The sequence below is a fragment of the Amphiura filiformis genome, chromosome 5 (genome assembly GCF_039555335.1).
Source record: "Amphiura filiformis chromosome 5, Afil_fr2py, whole genome shotgun sequence".
Classification (NCBI taxonomy): domain Eukaryota; kingdom Metazoa; phylum Echinodermata; class Ophiuroidea; order Amphilepidida; family Amphiuridae; genus Amphiura; species Amphiura filiformis.
This window is the reverse complement of record NC_092632.1, coordinates 11598242-11619726: the sequence shown is the minus strand read 5'-3', so window position 1 is coordinate 11619726 and position 21485 is coordinate 11598242. Positions and strand designations below refer to the sequence as shown.

The following is a 21485-nucleotide window of genomic DNA, read 5'->3' as shown; positions in this document are numbered from 1 at the left end:
CAATGTTACTGTAGTTTTCATGACGATATATAGCATTAATGATATGCTATATACTATGACGTTGTGAGTCCTCTCACTGACCTTCATCTGGGATGTGATTTTAAACAATTTGAAGTCTGGTAGGTTCTGGTTTGGTGACCCATCTGGTTTCGGGCAGAACAACCGCCCCTCTGTGGATGGCTCAGAAACAATCTCTGACATGCACGGGACAGAACAATCAGAACTTTACTACGCCAAATATGTAAACGACCCAAATGAGGTTACAAGGTGACGTCATACATCAGTCGGAACATAGAGCACTTCAAAGTGTTTTTCAACATCACAGCCCAGCTAAAGGTTAGTGGTACTGACCGAAACTGTGCAAAAATTGAGAGCTGAAATAGAGGATTCCACCTTGTGAAACAAGCAAATTAATGACAAAGGAAATTGTTAAAAAGCAAACACCAAATAATTAAAGTGGTTCTTCCAAAAATCACATACCCGTCAGCTTTTTCTCACAAAACTCACACCACATACAAGGATCACAATAATAAACAATACAAATTGAAATTGGATGAATAACCTTTAACGTAACATATCATTTTTTTTGCTTTTTCGACCAAAAAGTGAGAAGTAGATTTTAGCTGCATGCAGGCAACTTAGTGCCCTTTACATCACAATAAAGGACCCCTTTGGACTATTTTGAACAGTTTTATAACATGCAACAGCAGTTCTTTTGTTATATATTTGTCTTTCTTATTTGGTCCTTCATGAACATTTTTACCTCAAAAGGTGGAATTGTTTGGACGGACGTTTTGCGGGGTGCGTGAGTGCTTGTGGCGGAACAGTAATTTTCTCCAGAGAAGTAGGCCAATTGAGATATTACATTTTGACGAAGGCCAAGCAAGATATTACAATATTTGTGAGCATTGGTTCATCGATATTGAATTATTCCGTTTGCATAACCAAAGGCACATTCAGTTACTATGACAATTTGATTATATTGTATACAGTTGAATGTATTCAGTCAGGTTAATTTACGATCAAGGTTTTTGTACTTTGGAGCAAGACGAATATAATAATAAGTAGCAACAATTAAACTAATACCAAGCATATAGACCCCCCAATAAATCACCGTAATATTGCTTTACATTAATGAGCTTTTATGGTACAGGCTGTATTAAAATGTTTGGTACCCATCAGCTTCCAGTGATTATGGAAAAGTCAAATGCAACATAGTAGCTACCTTATTTTTAAATGAATATAATGTATGTTCATAAAACTGAAAATCCCGGGCATTTCAAGAGAATCCAATGTTACATATTGAAGAAGCAGGGTTGTTAATAAACACCGAAAACTGATAGGTACTAATCATTCTGATATAGCTTGTACATTGGTATGATTTGAATTAAGTACGACAGGTATTTTAATACTTCTAAATGGTCCAACTAATCAGTCCCTTATTGTTTACTGTATAAAATGTAGTTTTCATGACATGCTACATACATGTACTATGACGTTGTGAGTCCTCTCACTGACCTTCATCTGGGATGTGATTTTAAACAATTTGAAGTTCGGTAGGTTCCGGTTTGGTGACCCATCTGGGTTCGGGCAGAACAACCGCCCCTCTGTGGAGGGCTCAGAAACAATATTTGACATGCCTGGGACAGAACAATCAGAACTTTACTACGCTACATATCCAAATGACCCAAATGACGTCACATGTATCATAGTGCAGTTATTCTGCACAGCAAACATGATTCGACCTTTGCAGTACTTAAACTTGGTTAACATGAACTTACTCCAACAAAATGAATCGATAAAGTCTAGCCCATCCTCCACATTGAATGGTAGAATGTACTTATGCCCAAATATGGCACTTGCCAATCAATAATCACCCACTTGAAATCCCTGGCTCGCTCCACTGACCAAAGTTATGGACAGATATGGGAGTTGTTTTTGATGTTATTTGTCACTTACATATCAGGGATGTACAAACATTTGCAGATGCCCCACCATGATATAGTTTTGTCTGCAGTAGAATTCACCACGACCTTTGCAGGACTTAAACCCCGTTAAAAGCTATTAAACCAAGATCACAGCTCAACTATCGTAAATCAGATCTTCTCTGGTTAAATCCACACTACACATGTTTCTGTTTTACCTGTGCGATATTGCAATGAGCTGGTATTATAGTTTCAGTTGGGTGAGACAATGAGGCAATAGTCTGCGTATTGTTAACCAGCATTCTTGAAAATGAGAAACATAATTGTTGTAGACTTAACACGGTTTGGAAATAATTTCTTCATTTTTTTTTGGTGTTATCTGTCGTTTACGTATCCTTCCTAAAACACCAAAGTGCGAATATTTCCAAACACCTAAATTAGGACATGTTACAAAACTATATTTTCTAGAATTTTAGAGAATACTTTAAATATTGGCCGGTTATTTTTATAGTCAACATAACTACAAACTATATTATAGCTTAAGGTCCGTTCATACTACCACCGCATTTGCGATGCGTTGCTTTGCGAACTTAATAGGCACCCAGCTGAAGGTTAGTGGTACTGACCGCAAGGTTGGTATTCCAAGGTTTCAAATTTACAGAACTAAATTGGAATTCTTTTGTTATTTCGCTTCCAACAATCATCGTAATTAATGGACTCACAGGATGCTGATATGATTGGGATAAATCGTCGACGTGGTTGAGAGTTGCAAGTAATTATGTGGGATTTTCACAGCATTGTGTTGACATTGGATACAGCGTGAAATGGAGATTTGGTGCTTCATTCTTTCATAGTCGAGTCTGTAAGCGTCAGCTCATTTGGACATTGCCATCCAAAGAATTTAGTCAAATTCAATGTGTAGATTTTGAGTCTCGTAATAATGTGGTGAAGGTAATTACTTTTTTGTGATGTGTTTATGCTAATCTTGTCATAAGTTATATGATACAGATAATACTATTGCATTACGTCAAAGTGTGGAACGCAGTGCTCGAGACCTCGATGCGGTTGATTTAGAGAATAAACGATAAGAATTTTTATTTTGACTATCCTCTACCGTATGATAGACGACAGGCAGGTCCAATATTTTGAGTAGTGGATGCCGGCGCAGCCGGTATCTTTTACGATAAAAATATTGGACCTGCCTGTCGTCTATCATAGGTAGAGGATTATCAAAATAAATATTCCTATCGTTTATTCTCATTCTTAGTCAGTTAAATATATAATATAAATATAAATATAAATACGCATAAAACGCGATATATACGCGCACCTCTATGAGCGTGTTACGCTCATGATGACGTGTGGTCGTCTACAGCCTGATAGACGACACCCAAAATCATGCGATTTTCCGATCAGATTACGTGTCTACGTAATAGACCACTCCCACTGACTAAGAATGACTTTTTACATTGGGGGTTGTGTTGGGAAAAATTTCTTTTATAGTCAATGCAGCATCTTTTGTCGACAGAACACGTTTATGGTATAAATATTCGCAAAAAATGGGTATGTCGAAGCTTAAATGGTGCAATATTGTGCAAAGGTGGAATAAATACACGCGAAGTCCGCAAAAATTGGCACCTTTTAGACTAAAATGACCAAAACTGACCATTCCCCCTTTCAAAATATTGTTGAATTTATCCCTCCATCCCCCGGGATCTACACATATGTGAGACCGAAAGGCAATATTCCACGGTCAAGTGCGATATCTTGACGAATGTACTTGTGCAAAACGTAATTATCCTTCATACGCTTACAGGACATCTTACTAATTAGAGAAACGTTGTGGGTATATTTGTTAATGAAAGGCTCGGTCAGTGTTGATCTAAATATCGCCATGATATCTACACGGAAGATTGACGAATAAACGAGAAGTGTTATAAACTATTTTGTTGAAATCGGTCAAGAATTGGCTTCAAAAACAGAACCGCTTTAGTGACCACTGCAATGAACTTGACTCGGTGATATTGGGCACAAATGGAGCTTAAATTTGTTTCATTTTCACTTGTCACCTGTAAATCAACTATATTTTCATGATTCTGATTTTCTTCATGAAACCCGAAACAAATATTGATATGATCGATTGAGCCCATAATGACGAATTCATAGCAAAATCTATTAATATTGGGCGCAAAGCTACCAATTATAATCATTATGTGTTAGGTCCAATATTTTCACACACTTGTATTCATTAAATTTTCAAGACATAATAATGCAAATGTGACAACTATTTGACAACATATTCTTACTAATGAGAAGATTTCATGTTTTCCATGTATTGTACCAACTTTGTTCCAACCAAATTCTTTCATGAGACGGATCCTAGCAGGGTTGAACATAGTATCCGGCATTATGGTTCTGTAGAAGTACGGATAGTCTATACGGTTCGAAAGAGTAGGAGCTGATGCTGCGTAGGACATCTGTAATATATCAACAGATCAACATGAATATGTTTAGAGATTATTTAGATGATGAACTTTTACAGTTATTAATTTCAAATTTTTTATTTTATGTAATGGTTTCATACTACCGCAGTTCAAATATTATATAAAACATATTATAATTGTTATTTTTGTTTCCCACTAACTTTTCATGGTCGATTTAGCTTCTGGTCCAATGTGAGTTACACGCGCAACGATTAGCTGAAGTAATTTGGACGTTAAATAGTGAAACGATACAACCCAGACCCATAGCCAGGATTTTAGCGGGGTGGGGGGGGGGGGGTGATGGTTTGCAGAATTGCACGTTCGAAAGCCGTATCTTGCTAAACAAATGTATTTAGGCCAACATATCACAACTAATATTGATTTGAATATTATGTTATCTTCATATTTCATGCAAAAATATTAAAAAACAAAAAACCAACTCAGGTACCGATGTAATTTCAACCACGCATTTTGACTGTGTTGTAGTGAATCAAGGCCCGATAACGCCATTCCTACCATTCATACTACAGTTCATTCATAAAATATCAAACTCACTCGATAGTATCGACCATAAGGTAGATTCGAGCCAAATTTGGACACCATCCGGATATTTTCATATATATTGGCTATAATGCCCATTGGCAAACAGGACAATGTGCTCATTACACAAATTTACAGCTATCTTCTCTTTAGATGTTTACTGAGATATGGAGAGCATGGGCTTCAACACGTAAAATTGGGAAGGCTATTTAGTATAATAAAGGGTTACTTCCTGATTCACCGTGGAGTAAGGAAACTGGTTATTTGCATAGTAAATACACTATTAAATTATTTTCTATCGCATTTTGTATAAATGATATGTCATGTCCAATTGTATTGGCTGTGGACGGCGAGATGTAAATTAGGTGATGATATCACAGCTCATTAGAGTTTGTCACTCGGTCTATGGTGACTTGTTGTCATGGTGGACCATTTTTCAAAACTAAATTTGCTTACATGCAAAAAACTGACTTATCCCCCTAAACTTGACTTCTTCATGCTATTTTGAGCAGTTTCAAATAAATAGTTGTCCCTTGGTCATGTTGGTTTATATTTACATTTTTACACTGAGTGGACCGTTTTATCAATGTGCCCCCTGTCTACGGGTCTGCCTTCGCTTTTTTGACATTCCTACATAGCACAAATAACCATACGGTATGCTCCTCCGGAAAGACACCTGTTTTTGGACCAAGTATAGCTCCGAAAGTTCCCTAAATTTTACCAAAACAGAGCTCTAAAAGCCCCTAAATTACTCATTTCTCACATTTCTGGTTTGTTTTTCAGGCGATTTACAACCAGAAAGTAAACAAAGACCCTTCATTTGACTGTTCGCAGCTCCAAAAGACCCCCTTTTACCGGTACATCGTCACCTCCCAAAGACACATCTTTCTCAATTCCGGGAGATCATACCCACCAAAAATGTATGCTTGTTTGACCAAGATCAACAACAAAGACGGGGTCACTGTTTATACGGTTAGGGTTAGGACAGTAAGATTAGGGTTAGGATTAGGGTTTACCGTGTTGTGCAAGTGAAATATCGAGCCAAATGGGCCGGGCGATATCAGTGTTTCATCTAAAGGTGCTAACTTACCATATTCAGATTCCAGTGGTACGCAGTGCCGGCAATAGCTTGTGAGGATGTTGCACAACCATCTCCGATTAGAATCAGTTTCTGGGGTTCGTGGAATAACTGGTCAAACAATACTCGTGTTCCTAAAGCAGCTTCACACTGTTGAATTATATAAGATAAATAGTAGTTTATAATTGATTAATTATTATTCGATCCTGTGATATTTCCCCAAAAGAGTAGGTCGGGGTGTGTTTGTGGGTGTGTGTGTGTGTGTGTTTTACAAGAAATTATATACAGGTAGTTCTTTCTTCTATGCATTTTGTATATAAATTAAATTTCCTTAAAATGTAATGTATTTTTATGATGAATTTCCCCACATTAAAAATTTTTCATTAATGTGTGTTATCCAAATTATTGATGTAAAATTTTATATTGATATCTTGTTGTAATTCTGCTATGCTGTGTATTTTGTTGCTCCTCTGTACATTTTGTTTATTAACCCAACACCGGACACTGCCTTTTGGTATTTTGTGGTATTTATGAGTGTTAGGGTTAATAATATATGCCTCACTAGGAAATTACACGTTAAGTAACCCTAACAGCGGACACTGCTTTTTGCTATCGGAAGTTAAAGAAGAAACGAAAAAGGAGAGAAGATGAACAAGAAATCACCTGGTATCTCCGGAATTCGGACCTCAGACTCCTCGCATCAGTCGCATGCCAAGCACACGATCACCAGCCGGTAGCCACAGAGGTTGCACTGGCCCGGTCAGCGATTCCCTGAGCTTATAGCACTTAGGTTGCTTGCGTTATCGCATCACGTGCGATTCATGCGCCGTGGTTATCATTGTGGTATTTTGTGGTATTTATGGGTGTAAGGTTTAATATAAAAAAAACATAACAAGACAAAAGAAAAACCCAACTTTTTTAGGAACATGATTTCATATTTTGAAATCCCGCAATTCCATTTTTAAACCCTCTGACTTTGACATTTCTTTAGATAATTATGTGTTTTTTCTGTAATTTGCAGGAAGGATTAGTCCATTAGTTAATGGAATTTGTTTTAAAACCGCCTGCATTAGTTCAAACTAATAACATACACGGTTTGGTTTCCCCCGAGTGCTTCTTATATACAGTGTATCCCAAAAAGGTTACAATCCAAAGAAAACAATATTATGTACAAAATATAAGGGCTCTCGATCTTTATGTACTCAACTCTATTATCAGCAGAATGATAACTCTGCATAATGGCTTTATTCTATCACATTCAACAGGGACCAGCGTGGTACCGGCTTCAAATCTCCGCAAGAACAAACAAGAACAGTCTTTAAAAAAGAAAACGCCATGGATGAAGATCATGTTTCATAATTTTGCATTGAAAACTACTTGAAATGCTAGTAATGTTTCTGTGTGTGGCGCAACTAATCGGGTGGGAGATATGGTATTTATACCACGAAATGACATATTAGGAAATACTCAAGAATATTTATGTTGAAAGCTGAAATAAACAATGTGTGCTAAATAGGTCTACATTTAATCCATACTTGTAACAAACGGTTCAATGGAAATCACATTGTAACGAGTCGTACTTGACTCAAGGCCAAAATCTCTTTTTATCCGAACTCACACGAATGCACAACACAAATACACTGTTTGATTAAGCTAACAAAATCTAAGTCTTTAATTGAAAGCAAGTTATGATTGGTACACTATATGACATCAAATGCACATACACAATAATCAAATATAATCACTCTGTAACTATTTAGTACTTAGCCAGCATTCTTCTTCTTGGTGATCATAAAGAGTTCTTGCAATGTTCTGGACGGCTGATGTATATCCTTATTCTCTTGCCCTGCGAAAATCAGCGAAGTCCTCTGTACACTTGCATTGATAAATATCCTTGCGAATAAAATCCTCACACAAAAATGGCGTTGCTTTCTCCAATCTCCTTGCGCCGTTCTCCAACCTTAACTCTTTGCACTGCTTTCTCCAAACTTAACTCCTTGCGCTGCTTTCTCCAAAAATTGTGATATTTCCACCTTTCACACAATATCTTCAGGAAGCAGGACTGCGATGCAGTTGTCCTCACTTATATTGACAGTTGCGTTGAATCAAAAAACCATAGATCATCATATTCAGATAATCTATGCATAAACCAGACTTCAGCAAGTCAACAGAAGAATATATATTCCTTTCTTGGAAGAAGTACGTTCTTTGACGTATTCGAGATCTTCTCCGACAACACTGGCAGGTAGTAGTGCATTCACTACATAAATTAATTCTGGTTCGCAATTTCCTTTCTTTGAAGGAATTGGACTGTAAGCATATTAGCTAGCTAGCCCAGATCAACACTATAAACTGTAAATAATCGTGTTTACATTTTCTTATAATCAAGCACTGGGAAATCCCAAGTATTAATAGCCAAATGTGATCTTGGGAATTCCCAAGCCTTAATCATAACATTAACCTTTCTCATTACATCACTTCCTTAGGGAAATTGCATGACATCATTTTCACTTTACAATCTCAGGGGACTTTCCAATTGTGCAACACACTGAAAAGGGGAATTCTCAGCTATCCATTCAATTTGCTTAGAGGGAAATCCCTAGAATGTCTCATGAAATATATTTTAATTGTACACAAAGATAATCAAATTAAATCGCAACATCCACCGAGTTTCACGACAATCCAACAATCAATATTCAGACGACCTTAAGAATGTTCGCTGGTCAAGGGTGATCATATCAACCAAGTTTCATGTCAATCCAACTGCCTATTATCAGTAACTGTTAAACTTCATGGGACCTTGCTGATCTTGACGCTTAATTGTGATTACATGCACCACGTTTTATGCCAATCCGCAATCAATGCTCCGTTGACATCAAATGACCTTGACACGACTTTGAACATTCTGACAATCCAACGATATACTAGTATACATAGTCGACCTCAGATGACCTTTAACAATTTTAGCGCAGAATTATGGTCGACAATCTGACAATCTATACTCAATTCACCTCGGATGACCTTGACCTGACCTTTAACATTTTCGGGCTTACCCATATCATGTCCGTATCAATCTATCTCCTACAACGTCTTGTCAACTCTCTCATTCATAACTACAAACTTCTGTCTTTTTGCCTTTTCTATCATTTACCAATATTTAGTACACTACAGTTTTTTAATTAAATGGCTAAACCTATGGCTAAAATATGGCTCATGCGATTCCTTAAAAGCTGGCATTTTATTTAAAATATATTTATTTACAATGCATAGTTTATTGCTAGTTACAAAGCACATTATAATCAAAAAGACTGATTTCTCAATCCAATCTTGTATTTTGTATTCTGAATGCATTGAGTAGGACTATAATACTTCTGCGAAGTTATTGTGCAAAAGTAGAATTTAATGTTAAATATTATAGGTCCTAAAAACTTTATTTGTGAACAGATTTTCATCGTTGAGAAAATAAAATGTATGTTCAATATATTAATTATTTCATTGATAGCATTTTCCATAGTTTTCATCCATAAATAATCACAGAGTATTATCTGTTTGCAAAATAAGCGTTTATTATGTCCAGATTCAATAAGACCAAATTTATGTCACGGACCAGGGGTTTAAGGAAAATTTAATAAAAGTCCGACTTACGACGAAGTCGGACAATTCCCTGGCCGTGGGTAGCGTGGCCTTAATTTAGGGATGGTACTAAATAAATTTAACATTAACTGAAAAGCAAAAAGTCAGAAGACTCAATCGTCATGTGGCTCAATCGCAAACATACACGCCAGAAACCGACTGTGATGGAGACTACGTGCACTGAAGACTTTTTTTTTTATAATAAAATCCTTTTCTGAGTATAATATGAAAAAACTCAGATACCAGGGATGGATGTATGTGGTGTAACTGACTATATATTTAGGGAACTTTTGTCACTTGGAATTTCATTGCAATTGTATATTCAAGTTTAAATTCAAAAGAAAATATCCTATTTTCGACAAAATTTAACCAATTTGAATTATGTTGAGTGTCAATCTAGACTGAAAATGAGTCATTCGCAAGATTTCGTTGATTACAGCAAATTCCATCCATGAAAAAAAACACCTACCCAGCACATTTCATATCTGTTTAAGGGGGTACTACACCCCTGGCCAATTTTGTGCCTATTTTTGCAGTTTTCCCAAAAATTATAGCGCATTGGTGAAAAGTAAGATATGTATATTATAGGGGCAAGGACTACAACTATTGCACTGAAAATTCAGCAACTCAAGGCAAGTAGTTATTGATTTATTGATCAAATATTGGGATTCCTCATTTTTACTGTAACTCCACAACGGTTGTCTGTGCTGATATAAAATTTCCAGTGCAGTAGTTGTAGTCCTTGCCCCTATAATATACATATCTTACTTGTCACCAATGCGCTATATTTTTTGAGAAAAGTGCAAAATTAGGCACAAAATTGGGCAGGGGTGTAGTACCCCCTTAAACTCTTCAAGTAGCATGAACAACCTCATCTTTTGTTCTGAAAATAGACACATCTTGATGGTTATCACAAGAAAGTCATGCATATGCAAAATGAAGCAAATTCCTATTGACAACTTGGTAAAATGTGTACTCGTGACCCAGTGTCGTACATCATAGCACCCAGTTTTGGTTTCGAAATATTGCAATTAAATATTGGTTCTTTCAAATATGAGACGCAAAAAAACCCAATCTAGTACAAACAATCATTATATTTTTTAAGATATAGCAAACTTTCCATGGTAGCGATTGGACCCAAGACAAATTACACCTAAATTAAGTGTAAATTCAGGGTTAAACAGCTATGGGGAAAACCCCAATTCCGCTCTCCCCGTGGCAAATCTGGAAAAGACAGGGCAGATACCCATGATAAAAAAAACCGTCACAGTCGGCTCTGATCAAAGTAATACATCCGATTTTTGGCTACATTTTGCCTGTCCTGTAAAAATTCACCGAAAAAACACTCGCCAGGTAATTTGTGCCTGGACGAAGTATCGTCAACGTTATCTTCTACATTTCAGCTGTTAATTCCTAGGTATGCTTGAAAAATTATGTACCTTGTTAATGCTTCTGCACTAAAAGAATTTATTATATAATTAATCATTGTTAATGTTAAACTCTGGTGGGGCTTACTTTATTATTTATTTATTCAAGTGTATTTTTCACTAGTAACTGTGTGTTGAAGTGGGGATTTTGTATGAAAGCTTTGATTGAGCTTTTTTGTAAATTAAAGATCGATGATACAAATTTTCGTCAATCAAATGTTGCAGTCCCTTTTTGAATTTCATTTAATTTGCTTATATGCCACCAAATTCGTGCTATGTGTTTCACGGCTTCTGAATTTAATTGTGGCCGATGTTTTGCTAGTTGGACTAATTTTGTTATTCAGTATTGCATACTTTTCAAATATTATTATCTCATAATGATGTCTTAGAAATGGGCTTATGTCAGTAATAATTAAGACTTCATTTAACTTAAGGTCATGAGTAAGTAGTAGTACTGTTTTTATAAGTTATATCAAAGGCATTTGTTTTTCAAATGATTTTGATGTTTTAATGTTTATTTTACGGAAATATGAATGAGAAATTGTGCCAATGCATTATATATTTTATATACATGTATTATATTAGTAACAGTGCCACTAACATGTTTTCAGATGATAAATACACAGCTGGAGGAAATTGAAATGGGCCACTTATAATTTGTATGTATATTTATTCTATAAAGCGCATTGGTGCATTTAGAAATGGACTTAATAAATCTTTGAAATCATAAAAATAAAAAAATAAAAAATAATAATAACAATGAATGAACCTTTTACATATGTCTACATACAAGGCCATCTTAATTCAATAGTGCATCTAGTCAGTACAATCATGATTCGTTTCCATCAGGCTAATTACCAATTAAAATATGAATATCAACTTAAGATCAACACCATAATTGTTCATTCATTTGTATATATTGTGGTTTAATGAATTTCGTATCAACGATGCACTTTTAGTCATTATTGAATGCTTTCATACACACGTTATCAAAAATATTTTATATATAGGCAAATTATATTTTGATGCTTCAAACAAAGTTGACATGGTTTGTACACATATCATAATGAAATTCGCGTAAAACCCCATATTCCCCGAAACAACTTGAATTTCGTGGAACAAATATTCCCAATTGAGGTCGACAGTCCGAAGCTTCATCAGTCCGAAAACCCAGTAACAAAATTATAATCCACAATTCTTACCCTAACCATAACCCTGAACTTCACCCTAACCCTAATCTTAACCGTAAACCTAAACCTAACCGAAACCAATTTAGCTTCAAAATAGCAAATATTTGTGGCATAACCTTATTCTGTCGCCAAAAGGTGCCTGGATTTACTATATTTCAAGTTTTTTATTCCCCCCCCCCCCCCCATGAAAAAAGAAATCTACGCCACTGGTTGCAACGTTTTCCGTCACAGCTCCCTGATCGTTTTTGAGACACTGTTAAGTTTTCTGTAGTAGTCATCGTGCTGCCTTTCACTGCACAACTTCAACTACAATATCCTTCTTCTTATAAGGGTCCCATAAGCATCCGGCGTACTCCAGTATTGGTCTTACCAGCGTTCTGTACACTGTGTCTTTCAATTCTCCTGGCCAGAACCATAAATTCCTCTAGAGGAGTCCTGGTACCTAGTTGCCTTTAGATGTTCTGATAGTGACCATTCCAGCTCGTGTTGTCAATTTCTACTCCAAGGTACGGGTGAGAGCCAACCTCCTGTAAAGGTTGACCCCGGGAGGTCTATCTGGGACTTCCTTCGTAAATGATAACTAATTCATGACACCGATGCTACCAATAGAAAAAAGGGATTTATCAAGGTTTTTGTCTAAACATGTTTGCATGGAAGTGATATTGACAAAATAGTTGAATGTGGCCTGGGATTGTTGCAACTTAAAGGTGTACCTATATTTGCCTTTGAGAGATTCTATATCGAGTTTCCATTCGAGGACGCAAATTATTAACTAATGGGCTATTCATAGAGTATCATGGATACCTACTTATTGATAAGTAATGCAAGTAATGTATTAGGCTCTAGTAGCCTCTGTGACCCCATATCCCAGGTCTCATATCATATCAGCAGTAAAGTTGATAAGGATGTAGCATGCGTTTCTCCCTCCTCTTCGTGAACTCACCTATGTATCATTCCAAACCATTTTGAGATCGTATTCAGGTAATATGTCTGATCTGGCATTTATATGATCCAGTGCCATCTCTACTGCTGGTAAAATCCCACTGCAATCCCATACACCACCATGTGAAAAGAATCCGCCAAGATAAATTGGAATTTTGCCATCACTTGTAATGTCGTCTGGATGGACTCTATTGGTGTCACTGTTTGTCTCTGAAACAGCAGTTGACTCCAATTGAGAAGCATTCATTGACAAAGACTGCGTTGTAACTTGAAGTCCACCAAAAACATGAGTTGTTGTACCGAATGTAAATCTGACAGATGAAAATAGAATACAAGCTAACAGTACTTTTATTGTCAATGTTGTTAAATTATGCATGATGACATCCATCAAAAAGCAAAACGCTATTTTGTACAAATGCAAAAATAGCTAAATTTGTCAAAATAACTTCTTACATAGTTATTTTCTGTTCGATCAGAATTGAAAACATAGCGTGTGCTATCATCAAAATGTACTAAAACATTGAATACAGTACGTCCAAGCGATCATTATGCTGGTGCTGTATGACATTGACCAAGCAGAGCCAAGCGGAGCATCAAGCGTACTCGTATAAAATGCTTGATATGACAAACCAAACTCCTTCCAATAATACAATGAATGCAAGCCGTTTGCAAGTATAAAGCTAAGCATGCACGATTTGATTTCGCTTTTTATATTGTACCACTAAGAACGTTAGTCACTCGTTAGTTATTGGTATAAGGCTCACTCAGTCATTTTATTAGGCACGGGAACCGATCACATTCGCTTTAAAATTAAAAATAATTTTCCATTTTTCCAGTAATTATCAGAAAAAAAAAACCATGATGTTTAAACTTACGCGTGAAATTTAGTCTTCTTGTGCAAGATTTCCGATTTTGACAGGCCTGAACTTGGCCCATGAACATTTGTTTGGATTATCTTTTAAGCTTTTTAAAGTAATATATTTCGCAATTTTTTCCCCAACTTATTATTACTACTGAGTTAAGGAAACCAATAAATGCATTTTAGATTATAGTGCCCAGCACTATGTTGAACAAAGGAGAAGTCGTGCGCTTTCTTTGTTAAAAGCAATTTCTCAATTGATTTCATTGCATTGGAAGGCAAAGATTGAAATAAAACATGTTTCCATTTTTTAAAGACCGTTTAGTCCCTAAAATCCAAGATGGCCGCCGTGATTGAAAATTTGCCATATTTTACTCATAAATTGCGCTTTAGTAGGGTACAGAATGGAAGTCCCTTCTCGGGTTGAGTACAAGAAGTTTTGAAGGTGTTTCTTTATAGATTTGAGGACGCTGAATAAAATGAGAGAAGTCTGCACCATCGAAAAGTGTGGGAATTCTTGGTAGAGGGCGTTTTTCAAGATGGCCGCCAAAATCCCTTAAAATCACCATAACTTGGTCAGAGAAGCACCCAGCAGCACGATTCTGATGTCTATACCCATGTTTTCAGGGTCAAGGAATCCAATAGAGTAATTTACAACAGCCTAGAGCCTATCATTCCAAGATGGCTGCCAAAATTTCAAAATGGCCGCCAGTGAAAATTAATTTGGCTATATCTAGGGTGCAAAAAGTCCTAGAAGTATGATGCTGGTGTCTATACCCATGTTTACAGGGTCTAGAAATCCATTGGAATAATCTAAAACAGCACAGGACCTTAAATCCCAAGATGGCTGCCAAAATTTAAAAATAACCACCACTAAAATGCAGAATTTTGCTTATATTATTATCTTATCGGTGGTTTATACGGCCTTATACGGGGTTTACGATCCTTACCTGGGGCTAAGATACATTTTGTACCTTAACCTTAGCATAACGCAGTCTAAACCCCAGATGAGGTATCTAAACCCCAGATAAGGCGCCGTAACCCCAGATTAAGGGACATAGACTCCAGATAAAGCAGTCCAAACCCCAAATAAGGTGCCTTAACCCTAAATAAGGAACATAAACCACAGATAAGGCATCTAAACCCCACGTAAGGTGCCTTAACTCTAGATAAGGATCGTTAACCCCAGATAAGGGTCGTAAACCCTAGATAAGGCATCTAAACTCCAGATAGGGCACCTTAACCCCAGATAAGAGACATAAACCCCAGATAAGGCAGTTTAAACCCCAGATAAGGCGCCTTAACACCAGATAAGGAACGTAAACAACAGATAAGGCATCTTAATCCCAGATAAGGCGCCTTAACTTCAGATAAGGATCGTTAACCCCAGATAAGGGTCGTAAACCCCAGATAAGGCATCTAAACCCCAGATAGGGCGCCTTAACCCCAGATAAGAGACATAAACCCCCGATAAGGCAGTTTAAAAACCCCACTAAGGCACCTTAAACCCTAGATAAGGAACACAAACCCTATATATATAGGGTGATTCGGACAAGTATGGACTAGGCAGATGATCAGTTATGCTGCCCTCAGGTAGTTATCGTTAGCACTAAACATCTGGGTGTCAATGAATTTTCAAGACAACATATCAGCCTCCATTTAGAAACTTTCTCCATGAAATTGGGGCAATATTTTTTCATTTTTATTCCATTTTATGTAGGGTGAACAAATAGCTTCCGGTTGCATCTTTGATTTAAAGGCAAAATAGTCATATATTTCCCTCATACTGGGACGAGATTTTTGGCCAAGAAACAGCCCTGCTCTCAATCCAGTTGAAAATGTGTGGTCTATAATGGAAGAGAAAGTCTAAAGGATGCATGGGATTATGTGAAATTGGGAGGCCATACGATTCTTCCTAATCTTCTCGAGGGAGATCACGGGTGGAAGAATCGCTGCCGCAAAGTGATAGAGAACCAGGGAGGGGAACGTTTGTAAACATTCAGTTCTTCAGTTCATTAACTTCATATAAAAGTACAGTTTTACCATAATTCATGTAAATATATTGTGTTTTATTCATTTAAACATACTTTATGATATAGGTGGTCCATTCTTATCCGAATCACCCTATATAAAGGTAGTCTAAATCCTGGATAAGGCATCTAAACCAAGATGAGGCGCTCTAACCCCAGATAAGGGACCTGAATCTAGGATAATGCAGTCTAAACCCCAGATAAGGCGCCCAACCCCAGATAAGGGACGTGAATCTAGGATAATGCAGTCTAAACCCCAGATAAGGCGCCCTAACCCCAGATAAGGGACGTGAATCTAGGATAACGCTGTCTAAACCCCTAAACCCATTACATTGTTGTCAATGGGAAAATGGCTGATTTCGGGTGGAATGTTCTCAAATTCAGAACTCTCACAGTTAAATAAAGTTAAACGCCACCAATTTCAGGTGAAACTAGATGATTTAGATCCCAAATGATCAAAAACTCAACATAGGTTGAAATGAGACTTTTCGCAAACAAAATGGCATTGTGCCCTTGAAGCTGAAAGTTACAATTAATTAGATAGGGCGAATATAATGCTAAAAAGTGTCATATAATGAGAAAAATATACCATTTCGAAGCATCAAAACCCAAAATGTACCTTTTTGGCTATATCACTTGGTCAATTACAGTGATTTTAAACAGTCTTTTCAGATGCCACGCAAACAAATAGTTCATCATTTCCATGCATCGCCCAGGCCTATTAGTGGTGTATAACCATAGTGCCATGAGTAGGTACTGTATCTGATATGCCGTCCATCTTGGACCTGGCAAGGGGTCTGGTTATGTAAAACATTGTGCTTTTGGTTCAAAGACATAATTATACACTTGGAAACGTGATCATAAAAACAAACTCATATACATTTAAGCAGTATATAAGCAGCCTCACATTGATCCTTTACTGAGAAGCAACCAGTCTGGCTTTAGATCAGGTCGAAGCTGTGCTCAGCAAATACACATTTTGAGGAGGATCGTGGAAGGCTTCAAGGAGTACCAACTTCCCTTGACAGTCACTTTTGTGGACTTCAAAAAAGCCTTTGACTCCATCAACAGGTCCGTCATGTTCTCAGTGCTGCGGCATTATGGAATACCAAAGGTTGTGGTCAATGCCATCCAGGTGCTCTACAAGGACTCCAATAGTGCCGTTATGATAGATGGAAGTATCTCAGAGCCTTTCCAAGTAACAACTGGAGTGCTTCAGGGTGATGTGTTGGCACCATTCCTGTTCATTATCCTGGTAGACTACCTCCTGAAGAAATTAACTTCTGGAATTGATGCTGGAATTGTTACCTACCCACGTCGGTCAAGCAGGTGTCCTGCTAAGATGCTGAATGACCTGGATTTTGCTGATGATATTGCCCTGTCGGAATCTTCTATAGCCCGGGCCCAGTAGGACTGCAACAGCAGCAGCAGATCTAGGCCTTGTCATCAGCGCACCTAAGACAGAATATATGACTGCAAACTGTAACGCCCAGCCAGCACTTGAAGTCTATGTTAGTACCATCAACCATGTCACAGACTTCAAGTACATGGGTTCCAAGATCGGCTCTAGTGTTGGAGACCTAAAAAGAAGAAAAGCACTAGCCTGGGCCGCTTTCTGGAAACTGGAACGCTTTTGGAGAAGCCCATCCCTGCCAATCGGAACAAAAATCAAGCTGTTTGAGACAACTTGTGTCATTATCCTTCTGTACGGGTGCGAGGCATGGGTAATCACCAAGGACATGGAAAACAAGATCAATGCCTTTGCAACATCTTGCTACAGAGTCATGTTAAACATCAAGCGTGTGGATCGGATCCCAAATGAAACCATCTACAATCTGACCAACACCACTCCACTGGTTGCCAGAGTCAAGATTCATCAACTCAAATTTCTCGGCCATATACAATGTACTGCGTCTTGAAGATGACGAGCCTGTGAAAGAATATGCCCTTTATATTCCACCACATGGAAAGAGGAAACCGGGACGGCTAGAATATTAAATATATCTTCAAGTGCCTGACACAATGCTAGTTCCAGTGTTTGAAATTTAGATTTTGAGCATACTTTGAGAGAGATATGTGGCTTTTTTGCATGTGTCAGACAGTTTTACAAGATTTTGGCGGCCATCTTTGATTTTACCAGTTACTCCGAAATATTAAATCTTTCTTTGAGTATCTGACACAAGGCTACGTAGTTCCAGTATTTGAAATTTACATTTTGGCATATTTTAAGAGTGATATATAGCTTTTTTTTTTGCATGTGTCAGTCAGTTTTATAGGATTTTGGCGGCTATCTTGGATTTTACCACTTCCCACGAAATTAAAAAATGGAAACATCTTTTTTCCCATTATTTACCCCCACAAGAGACAAAATCAAGTGAAAGTTTGCTTTTAACACCGAAATCGCACGACTCGACATAGTGCTGAGCACTATTAGGCCAATACAATATCAAAACGAAAGTTGTTGGCGTTTTCCCCTCCTCATGCATACGGGGCCGAAATTATACCCCCTTATAATCAAGCCTTGACGTTTCCTTTATTCCTCGTATGTGTCAACAAAATTTGGGTTGGCCATTTACTAACAACCAGTATTTACTTCGGGAAATAAACGGGGAATACCGGCATATACTGAGAAATAATACTACCGTAAAACTCGATAGTATAATTTGGTTACTATCGAGCGCTTTTAAATATATATGCGAACATGAAGAGCCCCATCCACAAAAGTGTAAAGGGTTTTGAGCAAATCATCGATACACATGGTCATATACGAACAAGTTAACCTGCAAATGTGTGTCTCAACCCCATTAGCTCAGGTGGTAAAGCTAGAATTAATAAAGTTAGAATATTTGCAGTAAGTTATCAACAAATGTTTTAGAATGTTGTGAAAACGTTATATTCCCCTTTAAGGTGTGTTTTGCTATTTGATGGGCCAGAGCACGCAAAGTGGGCAAAACTTTGCAATTTTCCCCTATAGGGCCCAAAACATGGTGTTTATGTGTTAAAAAGGAAGATGCACAAGGCAAGTATTGCTAAATTATTTCTTCAGTTATGATTTTTAGGGGGGGACGTCCCCTTGCCAAAATTAGGGGGGGGGATGTTACCCGTTTCCGCCGCCGATGATGTCACTACATCAGGCACAAAGAAGAATCGAGTGGAAGAATTAAGAGGAATCGCAGGAGAGCGAAGTGACACCGTTCTTGAATAACTTGATTAGGCAACACCTTGTGTGATGATAATTAAATATCAGAATCTCTTAATATTGTCATTACCGATGACTCGCAAACAAGCACAGTAAAGAAGAGTGATTCGTACATGTCGCACGAACTCAATATAAACGAGGAATACCAATTGCACATTTTGTTGAAGAAACAGTTCACACCGACATCGCCCGGTTAATAATTACACTATACAGCAAGAGACACTGAAATGAATACATGGGATCGATACACGTGGATGTGCTATGCACGATTGATATTCAGACGATAAATCTTTGGATACCGGGTTTGAAAATGTTGAATATCTCCCGTAAATGATTTCGTATAAAGAAACCAGATGTGGTTCCTTGCACTTGAATATATATTTTTAACAGATATGATAGTCGTTAGATTGCGCTTTGAGATACTAGCTTGTGTCTTGAGTCAAAAACTGACAATAATTTTAATTTATATGTGCCGAATTATATAGCGCCACCCATAGTGGGTAGGAGAACATGAAAACTAATATGAGATACTGTATTAGGATCACATATTAAGTATCATGTGAGAGTATACACTTGTACTCCAGAAGACAGGATCACATATTAAAGTGTGCGACACTATGGAATATAAAAAGCATGATATGGATATGTTAAAAATTGAAATGAGGTATGGGGCTGGCTGGGGGTAGCTTTCTCGTTATCTCAAGGACAATATTGTTCAAGGTTGCGCCGCAGGCTTACAAAGAAACAATAGCAATCAAGCTTAAACTTTAAATTAGCACCCGATAGAGGGCAGGGCCTGAAGAATGAGGGAAATTATGGGTAAATATTTAACGGAATAAACTGCATAATCATATTATTTAGATTTATTCCGTTAAAAATCTTATTTTAACTTATCAAATTACTAGTTTTTATATTCTATGGTGTCAAATTTTTATTCACAACGTTGTAAATACGCATTAAATACGATTAATAACAACAGAGGGCGCTTTTTCTTTAATATGTGATCCTGTCTTCTGGAGTACAAGATTATACTCTCACATGATACTTAATATGTGATCCTAATACAGTATCTCATATTAGTTTTCATCCTACCCACTATGGGTGATAGCGCAGTGTATAGGCCAATCGTGAAGGTTGTCTAAAACCATATGACCTATGGTGTCCCATGCTTGACTAACACACAGCGAGGACAGTAACCGGGCTAATCGGGGCTATTGTCAGTAGCCTTAGTCAGATGTCCTTCGGCTCTTATGTGACACAAAACTATTAAACAGGTCGATATAAAATGGCTATGCGTGGCGGTGGATTCAACCTACCATGACGATTTCTGCCATGAAGATATCGGGGCGATGACTTGTCTGTCCATTAAATTTGATGGTAATAAAGTAAGGCTAATGGAAAATGGACCATTAGTTTCCACTTCAATTAAGGACAAGGATAATGAATATTTCATTCTTAAACCTATACCTATTATACATTAACTCTGCTTACATGAAAATGTGTCAAAATCATTAGAAGGACAATAGGAATTTTACTGATAAGTTTAGTACAGATACTCCAAAAAGTGCATGTTATTCAAAATAATGAAAATGTTGGTAAACATAAACATTTGCTGCGGGCGGGCACTTGCAAAATCATGATTTATTTCCATTAGCCTAATCACCAATCAAAATATGAATACTAAGTTAAGATCAACACCATAATCGTTCCTTAATGTGTATAAATTGGCGTTTAATGAATTTCGAATTTATCGATGCACTTTTAGTCATTATTGCGTGCCTTTATACACAAGTTCATCAAACTGTATTTGCGTGTATATAGCTACATTATATTGTGATGCTTCAAACAAGGTTGGCATTTCAATCCAGGTGAACGAAATGACCAGTTTTGTTCACATTTTATAGTGAATTGAGGGTAAAAATTAAGCTCAGCATCATATGTGGTGACACACTAATTAAACGGACTGTTTTGTTTGCATTTTTGCAATATACGTACAGTTCTTTTGTTATGCAAGACATACTCAGTCATTTAATGAGGCAATACAAACGATCGAATTTGGTGTTGAAATGAGCTAAATTTTGAGTTACACCTTTTCAATGTAAAATTAATTTTCTCGGCCAAATAAAAAGCAATCATTTTCATTTTTTCAGTAAATGTCAGGTCAAATTGTAGTGCTTGA

At 37.1% G+C, this 21485-nt stretch overlaps 1 protein-coding gene across 1 annotated transcript in view; it reads right to left on the bottom strand.

Annotated features, from left to right (window-relative positions):
• LOC140152007 (gamma-aminobutyric acid type B receptor subunit 2-like) overlaps positions 1-13474 on the bottom strand; it is a 43169-nt gene extending 29695 nt beyond the window's left edge. Inside the window, 3 exon segments of the mRNA XM_072174308.1 lie at positions 4232-4402; positions 6039-6176; positions 13220-13474. Of these exon segments, the coding sequence (XP_072030409.1) occupies positions 4232-4402; positions 6039-6176; positions 13220-13465 (555 nt within the window). The 5' untranslated portion in view covers positions 13466-13474.
• Between the last annotated feature and the right edge of the window lie 8011 nt (positions 13475-21485).